At 41.1% G+C, this 26,693-nt stretch overlaps 2 protein-coding genes across 2 annotated transcripts; one reads left to right on the forward strand and one right to left on the reverse strand.

Annotated features, from left to right (window-relative positions):
* Positions 1-455: 455 nt before the first annotated feature.
* CCNA2 (cyclin A2) lies at positions 456-10,180 on the forward strand. Its single transcript, XM_031944011.1, has 8 exons — positions 456-953; positions 1,898-2,147; positions 3,367-3,482; positions 3,594-3,817; positions 5,683-5,890; positions 6,586-6,699; positions 7,188-7,321; positions 8,001-10,180. The coding sequence occupies exons 1-8, from the start codon at positions 720-722 to the stop codon at positions 8,047-8,049; spliced, it is 1,329 nt and encodes a 442-aa protein (XP_031799871.1). The 5' UTR covers positions 456-719; the 3' UTR covers positions 8,050-10,180.
* EXOSC9 (exosome component 9) lies at positions 8,933-26,462 on the reverse strand. Its single transcript, XM_003774436.4, has 12 exons — positions 26,197-26,462; positions 22,566-22,660; positions 21,964-22,083; positions 21,742-21,844; positions 20,572-20,709; positions 18,099-18,181; positions 16,881-17,013; positions 12,198-12,286; positions 11,842-11,988; positions 11,071-11,252; positions 9,842-9,920; positions 8,933-9,112 (listed from the first exon to the last, which is right to left on the reverse strand). Exons 1-12 carry the CDS (start codon positions 26,260-26,262, stop codon positions 9,028-9,030), a joined length of 1,320 nt encoding a protein of 439 aa, XP_003774484.1. The 5' UTR covers positions 26,263-26,462; the 3' UTR covers positions 8,933-9,027.
* Positions 26,463-26,693: the final 231 nt, after the last annotated feature.

Consider the following 26,693-nt stretch of genomic DNA (forward strand, 5'->3'; position numbering starts at 1 on the left):
CCAAGCCCGTGGCCCCTGCAGGACCTTCTGGCCACGGCGGGACCTGCTGAGCCTGCTGCCTCCGTCCACGCTGTCCCGTGGAAGATCTTAAATCACCCCCGAGAGGTGGGCTGGGGCTGCCCTTTGTTGGGTGGGATCCCAGCTGAGGGTACCCACGTGGGCGCCTAAGGCTCCCCCGGGTCTCGCGGCTCTCCAGCCCTAGCTTCGGCTAGGCAAAGACTCCGTCAGGCCACGTCGCTACGGAAAAGGCCGTCCCTCCACGCCAGCCCCCCGATTCCCCGCACCCCAGAGCGTCCCTCCGGGGCGGGGCGGGGCGGGCTGAGGACTCCTCCTCTTCCTCCTCCCATTCTCCCCAGGCCGCCCCGCCCCGCGTGCGATGTCTCGGGCCCGCGTGCGCGCGGTGACGTGCCGACGCCTGCGGCTTCCATTGGCCCATTTCAATAGTCGCGGGACGCTTGAACTGCTGCGAGGAGAGCCCGGTGCCGCGGCCTGGGCAGCGGCGGTAGAGGTAGAACGCCGCGGCTGCTGCTGCCCCTGCCTGCCGTCCTGCCCGAGCCCGCCAGGTCTCGGGCGTGCGCGCAGCCCCAGCCCGGCTCGGCCCGGCCCGGCTCGGCCCGGCCCGGAGCCTCCGGGGCCCGCGGAGCGGATCAGAACAGAGAGGGGTGCACGGGGCGCGGGGCCGGGCGCAGAGCCGAGCCCCGGCAGGCTGGCCCCCCGCCATGCTGGGGCACACGGCGGCCGGCGCGGCGGGGCCGCAGCCGCCCAGGCTGCCCCGGGCCGCCGGCCCCGACGAGAACCAGGAGAACGTCCATCCGGACAAACGCGGCGGCGCCGAGCCCGCCAGAACGCGCACGGTGCTGGGCGTGCTGCGGGCTAACGTGCGGGCGCCGGGCCCGGGCCCCGGTCTCGGCCCCGCGGCTGCCCTGGCGCCGCAGAAGTCCAAGAACCGCAGGGTGAGAGGCCGGCGCGGGGGGGCGCGGGGGGGCGGGCTCCGCGCCGCTGGAACGCTGTCCCGGCAGAGAACGCCCGGCGCTCTAACACTAGCGGAGCCCGGGCGGCGCGCGGCGGGATCTCGGGCGCCGAGCTCGGCCCGCCCTGGGCCCGGGGTCCGGGAGAGTGCGGGGTGCGGTGGGGGAGGGGTGGGAGACCCCAGAGGAACAGGTGCCGGGGCTTCTCCCCAGGGATCCCTTTGGCCACGGGGCCCAGAACGGTCCGCCCGTTTGCGCGGGATCGCCCCGGGAGCTAGCGCGCGCTCAGCCCCTCCCGGCTGCCTGACAACCTTTGAGAAAGGTCTCCTCCCCCTCCCCCCCACCCCACCCCAGGAAGTGGCAGCTGTCAAGTTGCCCAGGCCCCTTCTTCATTAATCACCACTTACTAAGGGCTTCTTAAGCCCGAGCCCGGGGCGTACAAAAGGAGGCCCCCCCCCCCCCCCCCCGGACCCTTCCTGCCCTCTGGCCGCAGAAGACAACTTGCAAATGAAAGTGTTCGGAACTGGCTCCCGAGCTAACCCCAGTCTGGCCTCTCTTCCTTAAGGGTCCTTCCCCCACCCCGTGGTGCCGGGTCACTGGCATGTTCCCGGTCCGTTTCTGGGAAGGTCGGAAATGCGAGGATCTTCCTGGTCTGCAATGCCCCCACGCCTTTCCCAGGCAGTGCAGAGACAGATAGCATGGTCTGTGGTGTCCTGTCTCTTCTCCCCCTCTCTACCCCCCAGGCATGAAGTTTCTGAAGCAAGGGACCAGCCTGGTCCCGGGATCTGGAACTGGAATGTACCAGAGAGATTATGTGGACACATCGACCTCCCTCATTTTACAGATGAGGAACTAGAGATGGAGAGGTAATTGCGCTTTTTGAGTCCCCCACCAATTAGGAAGTAATATTGCCTATTCATTTTTTGCAGGTTGTTGCGCCTCTCAGGGATGTTTCCATTAATGATGACCAGGGTATTGTCCCACCCTGGAATGCCACCAGTAAGCAGCCCACTTTCACAATCCATGTGGATGAACCCGAGGGGGACAATGGGAAGAAACTTTCTGTCCCTAAAAAAGTGGAGTCTGAGGATGATATGCTGGGTTTTCATTCAGCTGTTTCTCTGCCTGAGACGAGAAAACCTTTGGTGCCCCTTGATTATCCAATGGATGGTAGTTTTGGTAAGACTTGAAAGTTAAAACTGAATGCCTTTCATCTTGAACTGAGACAGGCATAAGTGATGATTATCTAACAGTGGTTGGGGCCCTGAATATACAGTCTAGCCTAGCTTTTTGAAAAGAACTATTCCCCTAGGAAGGCAAAACCAAAACTTTTATTCATCCAATTCTTAGATTGCAGAAGGAAGCAAATTGATTATCTTTTGTGCAAAGTTGATCTGCTCTCTTGTTAAATTAGGAATGAAAGTCAGTTTAAGATTGATTTTCTGGCCTTGGGACATCATTAACATTGGAAAGTAATGACATAGTTATTAGTCATGGTAAAGAAAAATTTATAAAACGGCTGCCTAGAGCATAGTGCTCACCAAAACATTCGGTTCCTATGAAAACTCAAGCAGTGATAGGATTGTCTCTTGATCTTGGGTAGGTGTAGGTGATTTCTAGAAGTCACCTTGCCTACAGCTCTAGTCATACCTAGGTTAATTTAGATTAGATACCTCCATAACAGAACAGCTCCTACAAAAGTTAAGATGAGCCTATCTATTTAGTTTATGCTCCCTGTGGATTACATGTAGAATATAAAATATTTGTGCAGTGGATAGAGGAAAGGGCCTGTAAATAGGAAGACTCAAGTTCAAATCGGCCTCACTTATCCAATCCCTCACAAATCCAGTCACTCTGTGACAGGGCAAGTAATTTAACTTCTTAGCCTGTTTACTCAGCTGTGAAATGGGGATCATAATAACACCTTCCAGGGTTATTGTGAAGATCGGATGAGATAATATTTATTTTGTTATCAATATATTGAATCTGAAAGAGTAGCTCAGTAAAATGACCAGATATGATATCTATTGGGATCCCCTGCCATATAAGCTAGGCTAACTGTTGCTCTAAAATTCCAGCAAGATTTGATGCTAGCAGTGTGACCATGGGTGCATGCCTTCACTTCTGAACCTCATTTTCCTTGTTCAAAGAAAGAATAGTCATGTTGATACTCCTCACTGACTTGCTGAGGAACGCCTTTGGTAAAGCTAACGTGTGCTCTAAAAATTAAAACTGTTGGTGTTGTTACTAGAGATGGCTAGAAAGAGGATTGATATCATTTATATGAATTCCATTTACCAGAGTTAGAGATTTGACTGTGGTCAGCCACCTTCTAACTTTCTGCCATTTAAACATTTAAAACAAGAAAGTGATTAACCTTGTCCTGAAATTTTCTCAGAATCTCCCCTTACTATGGACATGTCTGTGGTCCTGGAGCCAGAAGAAAAGCCACCAAATGTCAATGAAGTCCCTGACTACCATGAAGACATCTATCTATACCTAAGGGAAATGGAGGTAAATCAGAGTTTGTGTTTGCTGGCTATTTTTCTGTGAAGGGACAGCTTGCTAGACAGGATAGCGGATGGGGTCCACTTGTTTGACTCTCAGCTGTTTACTTTTAACCAGGTTAAGTGTAAGCCCAAGGTGGGCTACATGAAGAAGCAGCCAGACATAACCAACAGTATGCGAGCCATCTTGGTGGACTGGCTGGTGGAGGTCGGGGAAGAGTACAAGCTCCAGAATGAGACTCTCCACTTGGCTGTGAACTACATTGATAGGTTCCTGTCCTCAATGTCAGTGCTCCGAGGGAAGCTTCAGCTGGTTGGGACTGCTGCCATGCTCCTTGCCTCGTAAGTCACTCCCCCAGTCGTGGGAGGCTCCTTACAAAGCAGGATGAGCTCAGTGATCTAAAGCAAAGCTTCTTAAATACGGAGGATTGTGACCTCGTATTGAACACAAGGGTCATGAAGTTATGATTATCAGTAAATGTTTGATTTGTATACCTGTCATATATCTATGTACCCAGGGTTGTATAAAAATTTCTCAGTATAAAAAAGTTCAGAAGCCTTGATCTAAAGAGCCAGGTCTGTTTTCAGGGGGAATACAGAACAGAGAGATAAGAGTAAGCTGTTCTCCTTTTATTACTATTACTATTCTCCTTTTATTACAGGGACTGGATTGACAAGAACTTTTTTTCAAAAAGATAATGGGTTGTTCTAAAGTTTTCTTCCAAATCTGGCTTATAGAAGAACTGAGCTCAGAAAGCAGCCTGAGTTTTCAATGTGTGCTTATACAATGATTTTTTTCTTTCTTTTTGGGAGCGCAACCAGTGTTTAGGAGTAGGAATGGTGGCTCAGCCAGGCAGAGGAGGCAGTGTCACCTCAGAAGCTAAAGCCTCACTTGGGTTAATGTTTGGCTCCTCTACAAAAGGCCACCATCTTCAGCAGTAGACATTGCCTATCCTGATGGGCACTTGCTTTTGGGATGTAAGCACCACCACTGTTTGTAGTTCTGGTCCTTCCTTCCTACCACAGGCCAGTTGCCTTCCCTGTCCCCTCTATAATGCTGTCTCTGACCTCACTTTACTCCATTCCTGGTCTTGGTGCTCTATACATGTATTTTACTTGTCCCTTTCAAATGTAATAGTCCATGAACTTCATAAACAACAAGACGCCTCAATTCCTGCTTTAGTACTTTGGTTTTAGCATCAGTGATTTTGGAGCATTTGGCAGAAGTCTTCCAGGGGCCTAGCCAAATAAATACTCTTCCTTGATCTGATTGTACAAAACAGTTTAGAGCCATGCCATTTAGGGACTTCACATGAAGCATCAAGGTCCTAGAGCAGGGAAGGACTTGCCTAGAATCCAGCAATAGAGAACTGCATTTCAGAACCAGATCTGTGCACGCTAGCATGCTTTAGCAAGCATGAAGTCCCACAATATATCAGAGTCTCTACTATCAAGGAGCTGAAATTTAGAGAACAGTCTGTGCTTCTACAGAGCCTAAAAGGGGCTCATGTGAAAATATATGGTAGGGAAAAAAGCAGGAGATAGAATAGGATTTTATCTGCTGCAGGAATCAGAAGAGGCCTCCTGGTTGAGGGGGTATGAAGGCTGAGGGCCACCAGGGATTTTAAGTGTTGGAGATAAGGAGTTAATGTATTCTAACACTGGGGAAAAGCTCGCATAAAGGAAGGACAAGAAGGCATTTGAATGTTGCTAGAATATAACCAAGGTATCTCTAATCCCACAGGGGCCCAAGGTTATTTAGGAGCATTAGTTTGGCAACTTGCAGAGACCCTGTAAGAGGCTCTTGGAATAGTCCAGGCCAGTGATGACAGCCTGAAGTGGAGGGTTTGAGTGAAAGATGTTAAAGCCTGGACAAGACTTGGTAGCTCATTTTCTTTGGTGCAGTCAGATGACTGAGGTTGTGAGCCTGGTTGGCTGGATGTACAATGGTACCCTTGGCAAAAATGAGAAAATTAGGAACCAAAAGTTCTGGTTTTGGCTGTGGTGCATTCAGTGTACTGTCTGTAGGCTGTTTGTTGGAGGTCTGGAGTTAGAGAGCCACTAATAAGGCCCTTGGACAAAAGCTGTGCAAGGCAGTTTATGATAGAACAACATACTAACACCTTTTGTAATGATGGCATTTCCAATGAGGAAAGCAGTATTTGTTTAATGGGACTGATCATCTTGAATCCTGCCTTTCCTTGCAGAAAGTTTGAAGAGATCTACCCTCCAGAAGTGGCAGAGTTTGTGTATATCACTGATGACACGTACACTAAAAAGCAGGTCTTAAGAATGGAGCACCTGGTGTTAAAAGTGCTTGCTTTTGACCTTGCTGCACCAACAATCAACCAGTTTCTCACTCAGTATTTCCTACATCAGCAGCAGGCCAATTCTAAAGTGGAAAGCTTAGCAATGGTAAGTGACTCATGTCATCATGAGATGCCTCGTTACTGCAGAGGTGACTCTTACATTAATATTAATTAATATTTACGTTAATTAATTAGTTACATTTACATTACATTATAATTTACATTAATTAATTAATATTACGTTAATATCCTTCGTAATGTTCACGAACTGTGCCTGGTTCTGTCCACTGGGACTAAATGATTCCAACCTCTTTTATACAAAGCAGCCCTTCAAATGGTACTAGGCAAACATCCCATCCCTCCACAAGAAGCATTTCCTCCTGTTTTGGGGTCCTGAATCCTTAGAATGTATAACATACCATTCAGGAAATCAATTATGGTGAAATACAATTACTGAAATATTAAGCAGGTTCATGGAATGTTAGCAGCACTTGGCCTAAGCCTTCTCTTTTCCAGGGTAAACTTCTCCAGCTCCTTCTAGGGCCTAATTCTGAATCCCTTCACTTCTCTCCTTGTCCTTGTCCTGCTAAAATTTTCCATTTTAAATCTGAGGCCCACAGCTAACAAGAAAACCACTTAATAAGAATTTATTGTGAAGAGAAGATTGTAATTGGTAGCTCATTAAATCTCCCTAGCAGGTTAGCATTATATTATTAAGATTAACACATAACACCTTTGCAAACATCTTAGGTGGAAATAAATGTATGTAATCACTAAATATTAAAACTTTTACATTTCTAGTTTCTGGGAGAGTTAAGTTTAATTGATGCTGACCCATACCTGAAATACTTACCATCAGTTACTGCAGGAGCTGCCTTTCATATAGCACTCTATACAATCACTGGGAAAAGCTGGGTATGTATTTATGACTTTGCAAATAAATAGTGCTGGAAGAATTGTTTTTATAAAATATAAAATTGCTTATAGTTGTCTGACTGCAGTTTATGAAAAGGAAAAACCACTATTACAATAGATCATTTATAGAGCAATGTTTGGCTTACAAATCATTTTGGGGAAATAATCTCTGTGACCTAGATAGAATGAACATTCTTTCCATCTTATCTAACTTGCTTGTTTTTCTATAAAATGGAAAGAATGTTCTGAACTGAATGACATTAAGATACATTGAGCCAAAGGCTAGAGAAACTGCAGCTATGTGGGCTAGTGCTTCTGCTTTTTGGTTCAATCTTTTAAGTTAATCTATTTCAAGGATCTGTTGAGTCTATAAAAATGGGGAATGATGAGATGATTGACTCATTTTTCACATTTTTGGGGGAAAAGATATCTATACTCATTTACATGCCTACAAACTAGTTTCATACTTCCATGTCCCTTTCCTGTAGCCCGAGTCATTAATCCAACAAACAGGATACACCTTGGAAAGTCTTAAACCATGTCTATTGGACCTCCACCAGACCTACCTCAGAGCGCCACAGCATGCACAGCAGTCTATACGAGAAAAATACAAGACGGCAAAGTAAGAAAAGTATCAGCTGTAGTAGTAGGACTCTTTTCATGTAACTCCTGCTAAGCACCTTTCTGTCAAAGTGTAGCTGTAGGCCCTTTATTTATAAGTGATCAATTTCTGAGGTCAGATTATGACATTTAAAAACCAGCAAGCCTTTATTAAGTAGTGTGCCTTGCAGATACTGTGCTTAGTGCTGGGGATATAGAAAGGGCAAAACCTTTCCGGGTCCACTCAAGTAGGGGGTGAATCAGGTGGTATTCCCCATCTTATGTGGAAGCACAGGGATGAGGGCCTGTGAGTTGTCCAAGTGAGCGAGAGGATTTGGAGAGTAAAAATATGATACCCTAACTGTCCACGGGGTTTTGTACATGTACTCAAAACGGTTACCAAATCATACATTTTTTAAGTTTTTATCCCTGAGTCTATTTATCATACCATATGTTATGCTCATCTTGAGATATTGCTCCCACTAAACCTAGATTCATGGACTTCATGAAGAGAAGAGTTTTTTTTTTTTGTTTTTGTTTTTTTATCAACATTGCAGTCTATATCCCATTGTGAGCTCACCAGTTATCTAAACGAAAGTCTACAGTTAGGAAAGTTGGGGATAAGCACAGGCCACTTCTCCAAGATGAAGGATGTTGAATTTCTCTTTTGCTTTCTCTCTTTCTCTCTCTCCCCTTCACAGGTACCATGGTGTATCTCTCATCAACCCTCCAGAGACACTAAACTTATAGTGAGCAAGAGACTTAGCTATAATTCCAACAGAAGTTGTGCTGGACAGTTTTATTGTGGGCCCAGGTTTCTTCACAAAGAATCACTTCACAAGGCACAAGTTATGGTCAATTACAAATTATGAAGTAACTTTTTTGATTTTTATGATTTTAAATGTAAATCTTTTATGTGCAATTGTCCTGTGTATTTAGCTGCAGATATGTCATGTTGTTCATGCATAGTGAGTATTCAAGCCCATACACTTAGGATAAGAATTTTGAGCCTGATAGTTTGCCTCTAACAAGTGAAAACTGGTCAGAACGTGGCTCACTCATGGGAGTGTTTGAACTTGAACAGCATGATAAAAGGCAGCACCACAGAAGGATTTTCCAGGAGGAAAAGTTTAAAATGTTGGTGGCCCTCCCTGTCTTGGCTTATATCTGTTTCCTTAAGATTGCCGTGGCTCAGGAGAGCATCAGCACGTCTAAGATGCGGTCTTCCAGGGCAGGGTGATGTGCAGTATTCAGGTAGGGAATGGTGTTTCTGCAACAAATCCTTGGCCTTTTCTGGTAGTCCCTGCTGGCGGGCTGTGTGTGTACCATTGATCAAGGCTGTGCCTCTGCTGCTAAAGCAGTTCTTGCAGTGTAAAATAGAATGAGATTGTTTTAAAATCTATAAAACTATATATAGCCCTTCTTGATGATACAAGCCAATTGTGGATCCCAACGACGCAGAGGGAGCTGCTGATGGGTAGAAGGGCATTTCCCAGGCTGGTCCACACAGATTAAAATACCACCACATTCTTCTGTCAGACCATGCTGCCTGCCTCTTTCGGCCTTCCCCTCAACTGTCTGCAATCACAAGTAGGGTAGGTTCAACCTCTCAAATTAATCCAATTACACAAGATGTTTTCTAGATACTTTATTTTAAATCAAGAAAAATACATGTAAAAATACGCAACAGTCCTAAATGTACTTTCCAGTAATGTATTTTTGGAAGCTTTAGTTAGCAGCCTTCTTCTTCTTTTTCTTTCTAATAGCTTTTTTACTTGAGGCTTTTTCCTGTTTGGAGTTGTTGGCCTGTATCCTGTAAACAAATGAAATCAAAGCCTAAAAACATGTATCTCAGATTTTAGACATGTATTTGTAGATGTTTTCTTTAGTGGGTATTCACTCAGGTAAAAATTTAGTAAGAAGGCTTAGCCTCTGTTTTCAAGGAGGTAAGGCTTCCAGGCCTGAGAAGAGCATCTTCGTGTTAAAATAACAATAACAAATCATTGCCTGGGGTGATTGCTAGCATTTGCCATCCCCATCTAACTTTCACACTCAACCAAGTAAAATTAAATGCTAGGACATATTCAGCTTTAAATAATAATGATGGAAAAATCTTTTATCAGGGCTATGGGCCAACATGTTGGGCAGGGCTGTCTAACCCATTCCTAGCACCCTGCCCTGAACCTATCAGGTACAAATTACTTTGTCCAGCAGAAGTTGGGCCAAATGTTTTCACCTTAACCAAACTTAAAATGGGTTTATGTGAAGATGTAGGCTCTCTTCTTTCCTCTGGCCATAATATGCTTTTGTCATATAGTGCAGATTTTTTTAAAAGCCCAGAGTCTTTCCTGGACGATTCACTATAATCCACATAAAAAGGAATTTTCAATGGTCATCTGCTGGGATTAAAAGTGAGCTTTATATTTACATATGCATTTTAAAATTCTACATTTGGAGACATTGAAACCTAGCATCAAGAGTTGAATTAATATTTGCATTAACATTAATAACTGTTGAAATAAATCAGAAGTACTTAAGTTACCTTGTTTTCTTTGGATTTTCTCCTGGTTCTAAAATGATAATTTCATCTTCTTCACTATCTGACAGAACGATAGGTGTATCTTTAAGAAATATGCAAAACCATAGTAAGGCAAAATTGTATAGCCAACAAGACAATACTGTACTTTCTTATCATTGGATAAACTTAATCAAGAACTGCAAACAGCTGATGAGTCAATGTCAGTAGATGGCTATCATTCGAGGACCTTTGGTGAAGACCAGCTCTACCATGTTGTACTGTACTTTAATTTCTAGAAGAGGCTCTGTACATAGGAGGTCTGCAATAAATGTTTTCTGTATGGATTATTCAAAAGCTGTAATATATAGACTTCATTAAATGAATTATTGAATTTTGTTTCCAGAAAAAACTAATTGCCTTTGGGGGAAAAGTCTAGGCTCTAGGTACAGCCTAGCCAGAGCATTGGGCTTGAAGCCCAATTTCTTCATGTGACACTGGATGTGTTTGAGAGGGAAAGCACTTCCTTCACAAAGCGGTGCTACTGTTACTTAAAGGGTTTGGGGGCAAACATTCACATGCCTACTGAGTGCCAGGTGAAACAAATGAAAAGGCTGTTCTGCCCTTGTGGCTTTATAGAGTCACAAATAGGAGTGTCTCTTTTAAGGACAAAAGAATCTGGGAAATTACATTTTTCAAGTAAGTGATCAGAATCATGAAGACGGGTTTAAATCCTGACATTAGCTAGACCCTTAAGGGAACTGCATTGGTGATACTTAAGGAGTAATGGGGTTCCTCATCTTGTAAGGTTGCCTATTTTTTAAACCAAGTTACATACAGTGAAGTGAGCTGATCACTTCTCCATCCTCCTAATCAAGGTTTAGAACTTGAGGCAATATAATCCCAGACTATTTTACAAATAATAAAGAACTCGATAGCAGTGTTGTTTGGGCATTAATGAATTATACTGAGTCATGTCAGAGATCCAAAATTGTGACATCTGGAGGTAAAATTTTTTGCGGTCTTCTTTTTTGGGCTCACAGTCCCAGGGGGTCTGCTAAGATCCATGCTGTGGGTCTAGGTGCACTACCCCACTGTGATCTGGCTATCCTGGGGAGCACCTGCCTTTTTAGAACATATTGTCTCATCAGGAAAACAAATACTAAGAAAGGCAGCAGGGCCAGAGGAAGTGAAGCCAAGCAAAGACTGATGAAAATCAATAGTTCAGCTGTTATTTTTAATGGAGCAGAACTTACCATCAGTGATGTGGTCACCAACATTCTGGTCTTCTGTTTCCATTTTGACACTGTCAAGAATGGTGACATCATCGCTGCCACCTTCATCCTCATCCTCTTCTTCTTCTAAATCGCCCCAGGAACTCTCTATCCCTTCTCCAATCTGGGCAGTGCCAGGAGTCCATAACACTGGTTTAGAAACACTTAACTTGTTAAGGAAACTTAAACAAATCTGATTTGATACCTTCTAAAGAGCAGGCACAATGAGAAGTTTTTTGTTGTTTTTTTTAAACTATGTGAGCCCACTTAAGAACAAGTGGCCCAATTTTTCCTTAAAAAGAAGATAATCCAGTAGCCTATTACAAGACATGGGACTAACAACCGGGAAGATGATTTGAGGAGGACTGAGAAAAAAGCCCTTTTTTTGGCATTTATATGCCAAATATAAATATGACCTATTCATTTACATGATACAAAGTTAAAGATCACATAGGGTGTCCTGAAAATCTTGGTGCTGTGTTAAACTATCAGTGCTAGCAGCAGTGGCCTTTCTCCCCCAAAATTTAAAAGCTTCCATTAAGGAAGAAATCCTGGATTTCTGCATTTCTTCATTTTACAAGCTAGATTTTTACTCTTCATGTACCTAACTGCTCAAAGTTCCAATAATAAAGACTCCCTTAAAAAGAAATCACAATAACATTGATTATAGGTTTTGAGGGAGAATAACATATATAAGGAACCCACCCAAGTTTTTTATAACCACTTATTAAAAATAACTTCCAGAACAGATACGCCTCTGAAGGAGGGTCAGCTTCAGCTATAATTTCTTCAGCCTTCTCTTCCACATCTGATGTATCAACAGGGGCCTTTTCCATTTTGAAAGCTGTGATCCTTTGGTTTGCTATCGATTCTGCAAAGCCAAATTTTCCACCTTCTTTCCTAATAAAATAAAAATAAAAGGACAAAAAAAGGAAAAATAAAAGGACAAAAATAATTATCCAATGATAGGCAGAAAACTAAAAATCAGGGTGATTTACATTTTGTGGGTCATCATGAAGAAGCATAAAATTAGGAACTTTTCAACAAGAGATCATGTACAAGTTAAGAAAAGCCAGGAGTTGATCAAATTTCCTCTCCATCAAACTCACCTCACTCTCTTGTCATTTTCCAAGGCTTTCTGTATGAGTTCTGTGATCTCTGCCACCTTCACACCAGCAATTTTGCTGCATCTTAGAACCTGTTTATGAAAGCCAATGTTACTCAAATGATACAACATATCAAATGCCTTGTCCTAGTGCAATAAAAACAGACACATTTTGGTTCTGAGACTATTTCTATGTTTTAAAAACATTAAATTTAAGCAACTTTGCCCAAAGAGGTACTTTAAAAGAAACCAATTAAATATATTTGTTATTTGTTATTAAATATATTTGTTATTTAAAGATTTGAAATAGATTAATTCCAAAGTAGTCTACTATCCATGTCACTGGTTTAAATAAACAATATGATTTAAGTCAACAGCAACAAAACAAATGCTGTAAGATTGGATAGCATATATAGAATGAATATTAATTTCGTGCTAGGGATTTTCCCCAGCACCCCATGAAGTATCTTTGAAAGTTCTTCTGAGATTCCCACATGTGTGTTTAATTTGGGTCTGCTTCTTTACTAATAAGGATCATAGGAGCAGGTCTGTTCCAAATTCTAAAACTATTTTTGAAAAGAAGTTTTGGGTCTGAACTCTGAGGTACTACTTTTCACACCTCTCATATTAACTAAGATGACAAGAAAAAATAATAAATGCTCATCAGTTCAGGAATGACCGAATTAAGTTTTGGTACATGAGTGTAATAGAATACTACTGTTTTAATGACAAATGATAAGCAGGCTGATTTCATAAATGTCTGGAAAGACTTACATGAACTGATGCTAAGTGAAATGAGCAGAACTAAGAGAAGATCATATATACAACAACAACAAGATCATGTGATGATCAACCTTGATGGACTTGCCTCTTTTCAACAATGAGATGATATAAGGTAATTTCAATAGACTTGTGATGAAAAGTACCATTTGCATCCAGAGAGAGAGAACTATGGAGACTAAATGTGGATCAAAGAATATTTTCACCATAGTAGTTTCAACATAACATGGTTAGATAAAGACGGAAAATTTGGAGGGTAGTTTTGGGAAAGTCACAAGTGATTTGCTTTATTGCTTTGTTTGCTTGGTTTTTTTTCCTTTCTAGTTTTTTTCTCTCCTTTTGATCTGATTTTTTTTTTTTTTTTTTTTTTTTTTTTTGGGTGCAGCATGACAAATGTGAAAATGTTTAGAAGAATTATACATGTTTAACCTATACTGGATTACTTGCTGTCTGGGTGGGAGGGAGGGGAAATTGGAAAGGGAGGAAGAAAACTTTGGAACACAAGATTTGCAGGGGTGACTGTTGAAAACTATCTTTGCATATATTTTGAAAAATAAAAAGCTATTATTAAAGAAAGAAAAAAAAAAGTCTTGGGTCTAAAATGAACAATCCTGTATATACAGAGTTGTTAGCATGTTTGTCTCTACCACTGGAATATGAGCACCTTATGGAAAGGGCCAGTCATCTTGCCTCTGCACCCCCAGAACACAGCTGAATGCCTAGCATATAGTAAGCACTTAATAAATATTTGTTGATAGATTAAAATAGTACAACTTCCCCTCCCCCCAAACAATATAAATTTATCCCTTCCATACCACAAGGTTTGGGAGGTGCAATGTCCCCAAGATCTAGAAATCTATATAACATTTTTTGGCTCTCCTTTCATGCTAGAAAAGAAGTCTGAATTTTTTTCTTTTATAAAATGTTTACAGTACTTTACTGTAATATCTGGGTCATACATTTTTGAGTTCCTAAACTTTTTCTGTGTTTGCTGTTCTTCACCTATCACTTGCAAAACTACCCTCCAAATTTTCTGTCTTTATCTAACCACGATATGTTGAAACTACTATGGATAAAGACACAATGTGGAATTCCAATGCTGATGTTTTTCAGGTGATGAATAAGCATGGCATTTGGAGTCAGAGAAGTTAAATCTATCTCTGTAACCCTGACAAATTGGCTGTCCTCTCTAGATCTTAGCTTATTCACCTGTAAAATGAGGAGGAAGGTTAGATCAGAGACATCAAACGTAGTAGTCTACATGGAGCCCACAACACTCCTGAGTGTGGCATGAGCCAGATTAGAATGCAATTGGGAAATATTTAGCAAAATGAACAAAAATGCAATAAAACGTAGCTAGTGTTAATGCTAAGTCAAAACATGGCCTGCAGGGATCTTAATATACCATTTAATGGCCCCCCATTTCTATTTGAATCTGACACCATCAGCCCTAAGACACTTTTGGTGACAGCTAGATGGCACAATACTTAAGAGCCCCAGCCCTGGAGTCAGGAGGACTTGACTTCAAATATGCCTTCAGACACTCGACATTTACTTGCCTCACAAAAAAACAAAACAGACCAACAGACACTATGACCACTAATCTCAGAATTTTTCAACAAGAAAAACTTCAATTGTCGGAGACAAAGTAATTTAGATTTCATTTTCCCCCCAGTACTTTGTATTTTGAGTTGATTAATTTTAAGGCAATGTGTCACTAGTCCTGTTTTTTTTTTTTTTTTTCAGAGAAGCAAGGGTGATGACTTCTTACATTGTTTTTTCAAAAGGTCAATTCTGCCGAGACTGAGGCATTATAGGATGGTGGCAAAGAGGCTGATTTCAGTTATTCAGCAGGCACCAATTAAATACCCACATTGTTCAATCCTGGCTCTACAACAGGACCTTCAACAAGTTACTTCTTTTTGGGTTCCAGATTCCTTAGCTGCACAATAAAGACATTACAGAAGATAATCTTTAAAATCTCTCCAGTTTATTAATCTGGTGACTTCAATAATACTTTCAAGACTTATATTTCCGGAGGACTGAATTACTTCACTGTTTGGCTGTAGGAAATGGACTCCTCTAGGACATCAATCAATCAATAATCTTGTTAACAGAAGTACTTTTTGTACTTGGAGTACTGCTGGAGACATGGCCCCCCTCTTACTGCACAGCAATATATGCCAATGGGATACACAGGCCTCAAGGCTCCTTCACTTTTACTCCATGACAACCAATTTTTTTTTCCCCTAGTTTTTATTTCTCCTTCTACCACCACTTCTGGGTAAAACCTGGGAAATGTAATATGTTGCCACTTGCTTAGATCTCCTTCTTTCAATTCTGGGCTCAGCTCATTGTCCATTTGCCTTGGTCCATAAGCTCTGTTCATCTTATTAAGATAGGTTAAATTCTTGAATGCTCGTTAAGAGGCTCTAAAATGTGTCTAGATTTGATGCAATCTGCACTAAGTCATTAAAAAACAGAATCCAAAGGGCCTCACCTCTACGCTACACATGTAGTAATAGCAACAAACACTTTGGATAAGCATACATCATCTTGTCCTAGGCCTTGCTTAATTTTAGTAATCAGTTGCTTGACCACAGTTATTTTGTTGTTAACATAATTTAAGGATGTTGTATGACTCTGATACAACACAGGGAAGTGCCTACTGAAGAAGAGCCCTTTGGGTAATATTGTGCTTTATTTCATAACTGACAAACAATAATCCTGGAGAGGTGGAGGGTCTTAAGTTTTCTGCCCCTCTCAGTAGAGTGTATGATTGTGTTTTGCTTTGGAATCTCATCTGAGAAAGCCTCATTCTTTTTTCCATACCTTCATCAAGGATGCTCTCAAAGCATATACAGATGAAAACTTTTGAGAAAATGGAACAATGGCCTATAGGTGGGAAGATACTGGTATCTTCTTGGTCACTTTTTCTGATAAAAACAATATCTGCCAGACTTTGCTATTTCTCCCCCTTTCAGATCCCTTGAGAAAGAATACTTTTAAATCACCAAAACATTTAAAGCATCAATTCAAATAAAGGCTTATAAAATTTATAAAATTTTATAATTATATATATATATATATATATATATAATTATAAAATTTATAAAAAAACAACACAAAAAAAATCAGATTTTTTTTCTCTATCATCCTTAAATGATAGGGGCAAGGAAGGAGAAAGAGGAAACTCTCTACCAATGAAGTTCAGCATCTTCTCTGAAATGTACACTCTTAAGAGAGTGGCAGAGACTATCACTGAGAAGTTAAGTGTCTTGTACAACACCATGCAGGGTATGTATCAACTCCAACACACTGCCTGAATGATTTTTTTTAAGTACTTTTAACACCATCCTTTTATTTATCTCAATCCTCAATATAGCTTACATCCAGAATTGAATTTAGTGTCCATATCAGTTAGGTAACCAGAATATTCAGGTTCTAAGTCCTGAAGAATACACAATTTCCCAACATTGTTCACTCACTTCTCTTACTTGAGTTCTTCATGCCTCTTTATGGTGAGGAAGTAAGGGTGGCAGAGGGATCACCCTAATGCTGCTGCTGCTGCTGGAACTCAAGCTTGAGTAGGCAGCCCATCCACTGGTTTGGCTAGACTGTTGGCACCTGGTGAGGTGGCCACAGCTACATTCCATTTACTTAGATACGAAGGAATGATTTACATTGTGAAAGAGGCTCCCATACTTGGCTGCTTTCAAATATTATTAAGTGAGCAGTATTAAAGAGAAGCAACTAGTACTGGGATTAGGAGGGTGACCCTCGTTGACACACAAATCTACTTATCTAGTTATTCAAGATAATGTTAGCAGTAAGATGAGCTTGGAGCCTCAACCCCCAAAATGCCTCACACTATCATATTTAACAAGACACGAATCATACAGCTCACCTGGTCTTGGAGCAACATGATCCCACCGCTGGACTGGATGGTACAAATCTCACGGTGTTTGTTCATGGCAATCACAAGAAGGCCATCCATGACACGTTCCTCTCGTTCATTGGGATCCACCAATAAGTAAGTTCTGAAATAAACAGCAGTTTAATATTTTAATTAATATTAATAGTCCAGAATAAGAAACACTGAGTGATTAAAGGATTAAGATATAAATTCTAAACAACAGGTTTTGAAAAATTAAAATGACAACATCTTTCGTTATTAAGAAGCACTGAAAGCCAAGGAAAATGATAATATTTATTAACACAAAGTGAATACTAAATGTACTTCTTTTTGAAAACCCAACAAGGCAATTATTGTAAAAATCTCTTTGTCAATATTGGTTGCTTCAAATAAACATAATTTGTCTTCGGCTGATTAGATGACTTGAGTGTTCTAACAAAAAATTAGATCCGAGTGTGGATCCGAGTGAATGCTTTATGTTAATTCCAAGTCCATTTTTTCTCTAATTCCTTCCATCTTAGATTTCATTTCAAATTTCAAAGTACAATAAATGCCATTACATGGCAAAACTGACGACTCTAAAAGTATTTCTAAACTCTGATCATATGCCATTCAAAACAGTTCATCTTAGAGTGAAATTCTCAACTATCATTTCAATGTAATGAGTTTGAGTGCTTCTCAGTGCTTTTCTCCATCCTTGTTCATAGCCAAAAGAAAAAAAAAATTAAACATTTAATTACCTGATCAAAGCCCATCATTTCCAAGTCCTTACTCCCTGAGTTCCAATTCTACTTCTGATATGTACTGGCTAAGTGACTCTGGGTCAACTCTCTGAGGCTTAGTCCCAGACTTGGTACATTGCTAAAGGAGATTTCCCATCTGGGACTTTCCTATACTAATGCAATCACAAATTTAAGTTTTTACCATGCATTTATTAAATGTAAAGAGATAACACATATGACACAATCAGGAGTGACGATTTCAGCATCTCATACTTAAATTTTGCCTTGCTATTCTTTTGGCAATATGGAATAATGATGATGATGATGACACTCATATTTTCCATGTTTTCACTGTGTGTGTACATGCATGCACATGAATATATGTATGTGTTAGAAAGACCCCTCTTACTGTGGGGTATACATACATTTTGACATTATCCTTAGATCATCTGTTTTTGCTCCTGATACCAAGCTCCCCGAGACTCACCCTTGCTGGAAGAAGGCAAAACTGATGCAGATGGGCATGTGGTGGATACTCAAAGGTACAGGATCTCGTTCTTCCAATGCGTACTATACAAAAACACAATGGCCAGTAACTATAAAACATTAAAGTAATGGTCATATTTAAAAAAATGAACTGGTCCAGAAGTTCAAGGGGAAAAAATAAAATATTCCTTTGTCACCAATGTTGCAAAAATTATCCCCTTCTCTAATGCTTCTATGATCCTAGAATCTTTCTTCCTCAAGCTCTCTTACCAATGTCACTGCAGCTTAGGAGCTGTAAATTACTAGACATATAAGTTCCAGGGAGTCATGAGAGAACATGGGCTACCTGCCAGGGATGTAGGTGCCCAAGCCAAATACTTGTTTCCTTTATTGGGAATCCTCCAAATGTGCCACCCTGGGATGAAGCTTTAGAGCTGGTGCCAAGCAAGCATTCAGCCTCCTTCCCAAGCCAGTATGATGCCAACAGAGCCTTGGCCTCAAGAGAAATTAGAAGCTCCAGAGAGTCCTTGGTACTAGATTCAGATCTCTCAGACATGACAAACCTCAGAGAGTCAGAAACTCTTAGAAATTAGAAGCTAAAGACATACTGATCCCGGATTTCAGGTGGTTTCACACATTTCAAAACAAAAAGGATCATGGTAAGCATAAATTCAATTTGGCCCTTGGCCCCTTATTATCAAAAGTTATTGTACCTTATTTATATGCTCTTTTGGGGTTACAAAACAATTTATTCATAACCACCCTGGGATCTAGATGGTATAAGTATTAATATACCTATTTTACAGAGAGGAAATTGAGGCTTTAACAGGTTAAATGACTTGCTTGTGGTCACACAGCTAGCATCTAAATAGTATTCAAATTCAGGTCTTTTAATTATCTATACCCAATACCATTATTGAACCAAATGACTGGCCAGCCTCACTTATTTGCCTTTATGGCCCAGCTCATCTCTCTAGTGTCTAGCTGACAGGATACAGAAACAGACACTATAGCAATAGTCAGACATCATAGGATGCTTAAAACTTGACAGTCAATTGTTTCTTTTTCCATCTCCTGTAACCTCTGTACTTCAGACTTCCTGTCTGCTGAGAGAAAACAACAATGTTCCCCTACTACTTGTCTCAGTCTCCTCCTCTGTGAAGCCTGCACCCCTACCTGTTATCTGGATTCCTGGCTCTATGTCAACCAGTTTTCCCTCCATTTTAGATCTTTTAATCTCCTCCTTCCTATGTCTCTGACCATCCATGAGTTCCTGCTTACCTCTTCTAGCACTCTTTATCTTTAGCCACTCTTGAGTTCTCTAAACTTTATATTCTATCTTCCACAACTGTATAAGTAGGCAATCCTGCCCCATATGTCCTCCTCATCTTTAACTTGCAAGGTTCAAAGCTCATTTCAGGTGCCGCCAACTCTGTGAAACCTCTCCTGAGTTCCCTAAATCTCCACCCTCCTCAAATCCCCTTGTCTTTACTTACTTCTGTGCTTGTTGTATACCCATTACCCCTCCTTCCCCCCTCAATCCCAGCAGAATACTTTTCAAAAGGCAGGGGCTATTTTAGTTTTTGTCTTTTAATCTACAGCCTCTGGCAAAATGCCTTCTGGTTTTTTCTCTTGACATTAGTGTAAATATAGATATCTTGATGTGCTTCTTGTACTGACCTCTTCTTCCTTTCTCACTGAATAATGATTTTCCATTATGTACAGAACCTCATTTGGTCATTCCTCAATCAATGGGCATTTACACTGGCAGGTTCTTAATCAAGGTGGGTTAAAGTAAATTGAATTTGGGCATGATCATAACCTATAGTGAGAATCTGGGCAAGTCCCTCTGCCTCTCTGGTTTTTGGCTTCCTCATTTGAAAAATGGGATTATAAGCAACAATCTAACAAGGAAATGAGTGCAGATTATTTCACAAACGGAATGGAGCTTCTATCTTTTTCTAGTAGATTTTTTAAAAACACGTCTTTTTTTTACCACCCTTTCCCACCCTCAACAATTTCTCCTAAATTCTTTTCTTGCTGAGTCTTTGAGAATTTTATTCCATCCAAATCCCCAGAATCACAATCATTTATTTAATGACATTTTTTGGTCTAGACCTGTGATTTCACCAGTTGCAAGGAATTCCTAGTGTAGAAACTCCATCTGCCAGAATATGTTGGAATCACAGATTGTTTAAATGACTTTCCACAGTCAAAAAGCTACAACACATTACAACCAAGACTTGCACAGAAGATTTATTGACCCAAGGCTGGCTCTCCATTCACAACACCCTACTGCCTCCTCCCTTCATTGATACTTTATCTACCTTTGGTGCTGTGCCAGGAATGGTGACTTAGATAGTTGCTCTTTGCCACTTTTGGGATTTATGCCAAATGCCAGCACCACTAAAACAAGGAGTACACAAAGGAACCTCCCACCCCCCACCCTCCCCAACATTGTTACAAAGACTTACCAGGGTAATCTCATCACCTTGGACAGACACATCAGGTCTCCTGAAGTGACACAATGCCACAATTGCTGCAATGCTGGCAGCATCAATAATATTTCCATCATGATTTAACAAATGAAGATCCACACGGATTTGCCAGACCTGGAAGAGAATTGGAATAATAAAAAATAAATCTTTGTATAGTACATGCGAAATGTAATTACTTTTTAATATATTTAATATACTTTAAAATATATTTAATAAAAATAAAAATATTTAATATATATTTATTATTTCAAAGAAAGCAAATCTATAAAGTCAAGGTACATGTTACTAGGGCAGCCTGGTAGGATGGAAAGAACACATGATATTGCATATCAAGGGTCTCTTACTAGTGAGGGTGATAGCTCTGTCAGGTCATGGTCCATTTTAAATCTGTTACTTATCTCTAAAAGTTAATTTCTAAGTGAGTTAATACATAATAATGAAATTTTCTATTAGTCTATTATCATTAGCTAAACTGAATCTAATTTTAGATAGGTAGTTGGCATAAATGTCACAGTTTTATCTAAAATAAAATGTTCATAGACTCCCAGATTCACTACAATTTCTACTTAACCAGTGCTCCTTTGAAAATTGTGATGATAATCTGTAACTCAGGCAAATAGAAGAGGCACTGAGTATGAAATGCAGAAACAAAGTGATTTGCCTTAATTCAAGTCAGTCCATTAGAGTCAAGGTTACGTCCAAAGTGAAGATCAATTTGTAAAAGAGTAAGAGTGCTTATCTTTCTCCATGATACACTTTAAGAAGAATGAATGAGATAAATTTGTATAAGAACCTCAAATCTCATTGGGAAGGGGATTCTATAAATTTAAAGTATTATTTCTGTGGAACACAACAGTTGTTTATTTTTTTAAAGAAACAAATTTATCTTCATAAGGACCAAATTCTACCAGAATAAAGTGCCTTCCTAAAAAATAAACAGGACAATAAGTATGCCCTTAATCAAGTTTAGTAGACTATCCAATAAAAAAGTCAGATCAACTAAAGTTTTGTGAATGAAGGATGGATGTCAAGCCCCACAAATCTCTATCATTTTTTCTAGTATTAACCATTGAAGGCATATTTTTATGCTTTATGCTCATTTTTATTTATTTATAATATTTATGCATATTTTTATGCTTTATGTACCTTTTCTCCAGCAACAACACAGAGAGATTCAGTGTCTATACACTTTGAATTTCTTAGACATCTTTCCAAAAGTCGATTCAACTTCACCAAGAGATCTGACTGCCTAGGAAAATAAGAATGGGCAGATGACAGATCACCATTAAAACACAAATTCACTGCTGTAATACATTTTCTCTTGTCAAAAGGCAGAGTAAATCCTTCTTAAGAAACAGAATCCAATACCTGCCCGGTTCAAAAGCTGGAGCAGCCATCTGAGAGAGTTCAAGGTTAAAGAAAAGAATACCCTCTGTTGCCCGATTGAGCTTTGGAGAAACAAGTTCACAGGAAACTTGCCCAAGAACTCTGCAAAACAAAAAAAATAAATATTTATCAGTGAACCTACATTCATTTCTTAAAGCTCTTCTCTACTGAATGATTTTACAAAAGTTTTTTTTTTGAATTGGATCTTCCTCTCTTGCCCAAGTTGGATATGTAGGACACAATCCTACCCTTGACTAGCCCAAGAGTTCTGATCTACACATTGTCTCCTCTCTGGGCTGGTCTGTTTCTCCTGGAACCCCAAGGTCATCACATTAATGCCAGAGTTGGTGCAAATGCCCAATTGGCACAGTCCAATGCAGTTCAGAAAAACCACCAGCCTCAGCTAAACTTGAACCTCTGCTTATTACTATCCTTTCATAACATCCTTTGTCCAATTCTCTCTTTAAAAAATGAGGGGTAGGGAGTTTTCAGAGAATCTTTAAATGACAAAAATGCTGAGTCCATGAGATACTTCTCGGCATGCATTTTTATTTTACTTAAACAAAAGGGTTATCCTTTTTTACCTTGTTTTCCCAAGTTCCACAATACAGCAGCCATAGTCTGTTCCAAATGAAATTTTGATGTTTCTGTAGTCATAGGTCTGTCTACCATCAAGGCGCTTAAACAGAAAAACAACAATTTTATAGGTAGGGATAAATTTCAGAAGGTTCAAACAGTTAAACTATTTTAACATTATTAACTTTACTAAACTTGTGAGCTCTAATTCAATTCAAAAGTACACAGAATTCACATGACCTTTTATTTTATATTATTTTGTATTACAGCCTTATCTGTTGATGTCTTATCCTTTACTAAATCATCAGCTCCATGACAGCAGAGATTATATTTTACCAAAACCTTACCTTTCCATAACTTCTAGTACTAGACTCAGTACACAATAGGAATTCTAAAATTAACCTGTTATTGTGTACAATGTGTTGCTTTGCTCAGCATCAGTTCATATAAATCTTTCTAAGCCTTTCTAAAAGCAGCTTGTTCATTATTTTTATGTAATAATAATATTCCATTATTTTCATATACCATAATTTATTCAGCCATTCCCCAAGTGATGGGCATGTACTCATTTTTCAATTCTTTGACATAAACAGTACTGGTCATGATGTATCATTCTACTATCACAAAGCTCCTCTCTTGACCAATGGTTCTCAAACTTTTTATGTGAGGAGGGGGCCTACAGCACAGTATATATTCTTTATTTTGGGGCACCACTAAGGAAGCACCTGGAAACTTGAGTATACCCATTTTCCCTTCAATAATAATAGCTACCTTTGAATTCTTCATAAGTGCAGGGTCTAAAGTATTTTGAGGTTAGTTTATATTAATAACAAGATTTATCCATATTTAAAGTGCAGATTAACAAAATAATTATAAATTTTCTTTTAGTTGAAATAATATATATATCTAATACTTATGGTACATTCTTTGAGAACCATTGGCTTAGACTGAACCCTATCAGCCCCATCCTTCCAGTATCATTCTATTTTTAAACAGATTGTCTTACATATAAGATAGCTTCAATTTACACTCCTCTTAGCTCCTTAAAAGTCACAGACCCTTGCAACAGAAAACACTGAATCCTTGGTCACTCTCTCAATACTGGAAGTATCCTCTCTCATAACCCCATTGAATCCACAAACATTAGGCACCTAGTTTGTGCCTGGTGCTAGGAATACAAAGACAGATAAAACAGTACCCATTGCATAAAAGCTTATATTTTATCAGGGAAAAAGATGTACAGATGGTTTCTTAGCCTTTTGGCTAAGATCAGCTTAACTAAAGACAAGCTTAACTAAAGGGAAATGGAATGTACTAGAAGTGGTAGAGGTCTGGAAGGGGATAAACTCTTATAAATATGGCCCTTGAGCTAAATTTTGAAGCAAGTCAGGGTTTCTAAGGTGGTAAGTGTATGCCGGGAATAAGCTAATAGCCTATGCCAAGGCATGGAGGAGACAGTGGATGGAATGTGGTGTGAGGGCAGCCAGAAAGTCTTTAGGCTGTAATGGATGGCTAGAAGATAGATATGCATTTCATCTAAGACAACCAGAGTTACACAGCTGGGAAGTATGGCCAAATTTGAACTCAGGTCCTCCTGACTTCATCTAGCTGCCTCTTCCCTTCCCTTTTAGATCCTTCTGGAACTTTTACTGAGAATTTTTGAGGTTCACTCCATCTAGATCTATGGATTTTACACTGTGCTACTGATTAGCCCTGGGTCATTCTTTATTCTTTTTCAACTAGTTCAGCATATGGCATAGTCTTTTTCTTTATCCCAGCTCTTACATTTGAGACTGACAAGCTGATGTCCCACAAGTATCTTTATTTCCCAGATAAATCCCCTCAACTTCTGGGATTTATATCCACATGCCATTATCAGCCACAATTCACACCTCTGAAATACTTAAGAGGCAAAATATCCAATCCTTCCCCAGTGCTTCCCCCACCCTACCTCTTACCTTTCACCTAGAGGAACTTCTAGAAAAAGCTCTGCACACTCATTGCCTTTCCTTACCTTCTATTCCTCAATTCTTAGCAATCTAGCTTCTTCAGTCACCTGAAACCACTCTCTCCCAAATAACTGCTTTCTTTCTAAATTCAATGGCCTTTTCTCAGTCCTCAGCCTTCTAAATCTCTCTGCAGGGTTTGGTACAGTTTACCTCATAGATCCTTTCTTCTCACTGTTTTTTCATGACAATGTGATCTCATTAACTTCCCTGTCATTTTTATACACATCATTTCCAAATTTACATAACTAGACATATTCACTAGGATACTATGCCTCACTATCACCTAAAACTCAACAAGTCCAAAATCTAACTATTTTTCTCTATATCCCTTTCCCCCTTAATTCCAATATTTCTATTGATAATAGCATCATTCTTCCAATAACCCAGATTCACAATCTACTCTAATTCAACTACTATATCTAACTAGTTGCCAAATTTAGTGAATATAATCTCATCAACATCTTTCTCATCCATTTCTTTTTTTTTTTTTCTATTGAGCTCAACTACCCTAAGTCTAAGTCCTCAAGGTCTCTTGCCTGGACTCCTGAACCTCCTAATTGATTTAACCTACTGCTTCTCCTGTACTCAATGATAGCTCCGGAAAAATCGTCAAAGTAAATATATCTAATAATATGGCCACTTATCACTGCTCAAAAAGCTTAAGTGGCTCCCAAATTGCTCTGGTATAAAATGCAACCTCTATGTGTTTGGCACATAAAGCCCTTCACAATCTGGTTCCAGCTTCTTTTGGCAGCTTTATTAGGCTGAGTTCCTTGAGAGCATCACAGAGCCCAGGACGCGAAGGCCCGGATGCTTGGGCTAACTTCCCGTGACCTCTCACATCTGCCCAAACTTGCTGCTCCCATGAAAGATGTTCCACCTTCGGTCTGGGACTTACGCGGGTGTGAATGCCCTCCCTCCTCCCTTCTGCCCCTGCCTTCAGGGATCAGCGCATTGCCAGCGCCTGCAGGCAGCCGTTTCTGACTCATCGCTGTCGGTGCGCTCCCCCACCTTCCCCGGTTTATAAAATATATGACACTTTAGACAGCGGCAGTCCGGCCACCGGCCAGAGAGCTAGGACACCCTGGGCAAGTCCCTGACCCTTTCAGACAAAGACCCCGTATCAAAGCAGCCGGGGCAGACGCTATCTCTGACTAAAGGAACCTATGGCACCTTCTGGGCCCGCCCCCGGAGAGAAGGGAAGTGCGCGAGAATCTTCCCACTTTCCCGAAGGACGTGCGCAAGCGCGAGCGCAAACGCCAATAGGAGGTCAGGATCTGTGACAGATGGGAAGCCCCAATCGGTCCGAAATTGAAGTTCAGAGGCCCCTTCCCATAAGGCAATAAACCCGGAAGAGGGGGAGGCTGGGGAACGGGCACGCTAGAGACGCTGAGATCAAACCCCTTTTCTTCAGTAACATCGATAGCGGGATAGTAACCAACAGGTTCGCAAGTCCTCGCTCACGTCCGAAAACACTAGGTTCCACTGTAGGCGCGACAGGGAAGGGGCGGGGCGAGAGGTGACAGTTGCTCCGCCCCGCCCCGCCCCCAACTGGCCTCTAAACTGCGAGCCCGCGCGTGCGCGAGGATAGGGGCAAGGGAAGAGGGAGTGCGCGGGCTTCTTTACCTACCTTCTTTTCCTCTATGGCTCTGAGCAGGAAACGCCTCTCGCAGTTAGATAACGGCGTCTCCTTCATGGCACCACCGTTCCGGAGGAGCGCTGTGGTCTCCGAATCGGGAGGGAGAGAGAGTAATAGAAGAGAAGCGAAGTGCGCGTCGCTTCACGTGAATCCTTGGCGTGTTCGGTCGCGCCTAAGACTGACGGCATCACTAAGCGTCCTTGGGAGATGGTTGGGGGCGGGGGAGGGGGGGGGTCTGGGCTCGCGGCTGTCGCTCTGCTACGCGGTAGGGCGCGAGGCGGGGCGGCTCTAGGTGGAAAGTGCGCAGGCGTCACTGGTGAGGCTGCGGTTTACCCTCATCTAGTCTATGTAACGGATGGGGAACGGCGCTTTTCGCAAAACTCGAGTGAAAAATTGCAGGCGTAATTATTGGACACGCAACCTAGATCCCGCCCAGCCCCCCATTTTGTAGATGAGGAAAATGGGCCAGAAAAGTTATTTAAAGGAAC

Source organism: Sarcophilus harrisii, chromosome 6 (genome assembly GCF_902635505.1).
Source record: "Sarcophilus harrisii chromosome 6, mSarHar1.11, whole genome shotgun sequence".
Classification (NCBI taxonomy): domain Eukaryota; kingdom Metazoa; phylum Chordata; class Mammalia; order Dasyuromorphia; family Dasyuridae; genus Sarcophilus; species Sarcophilus harrisii.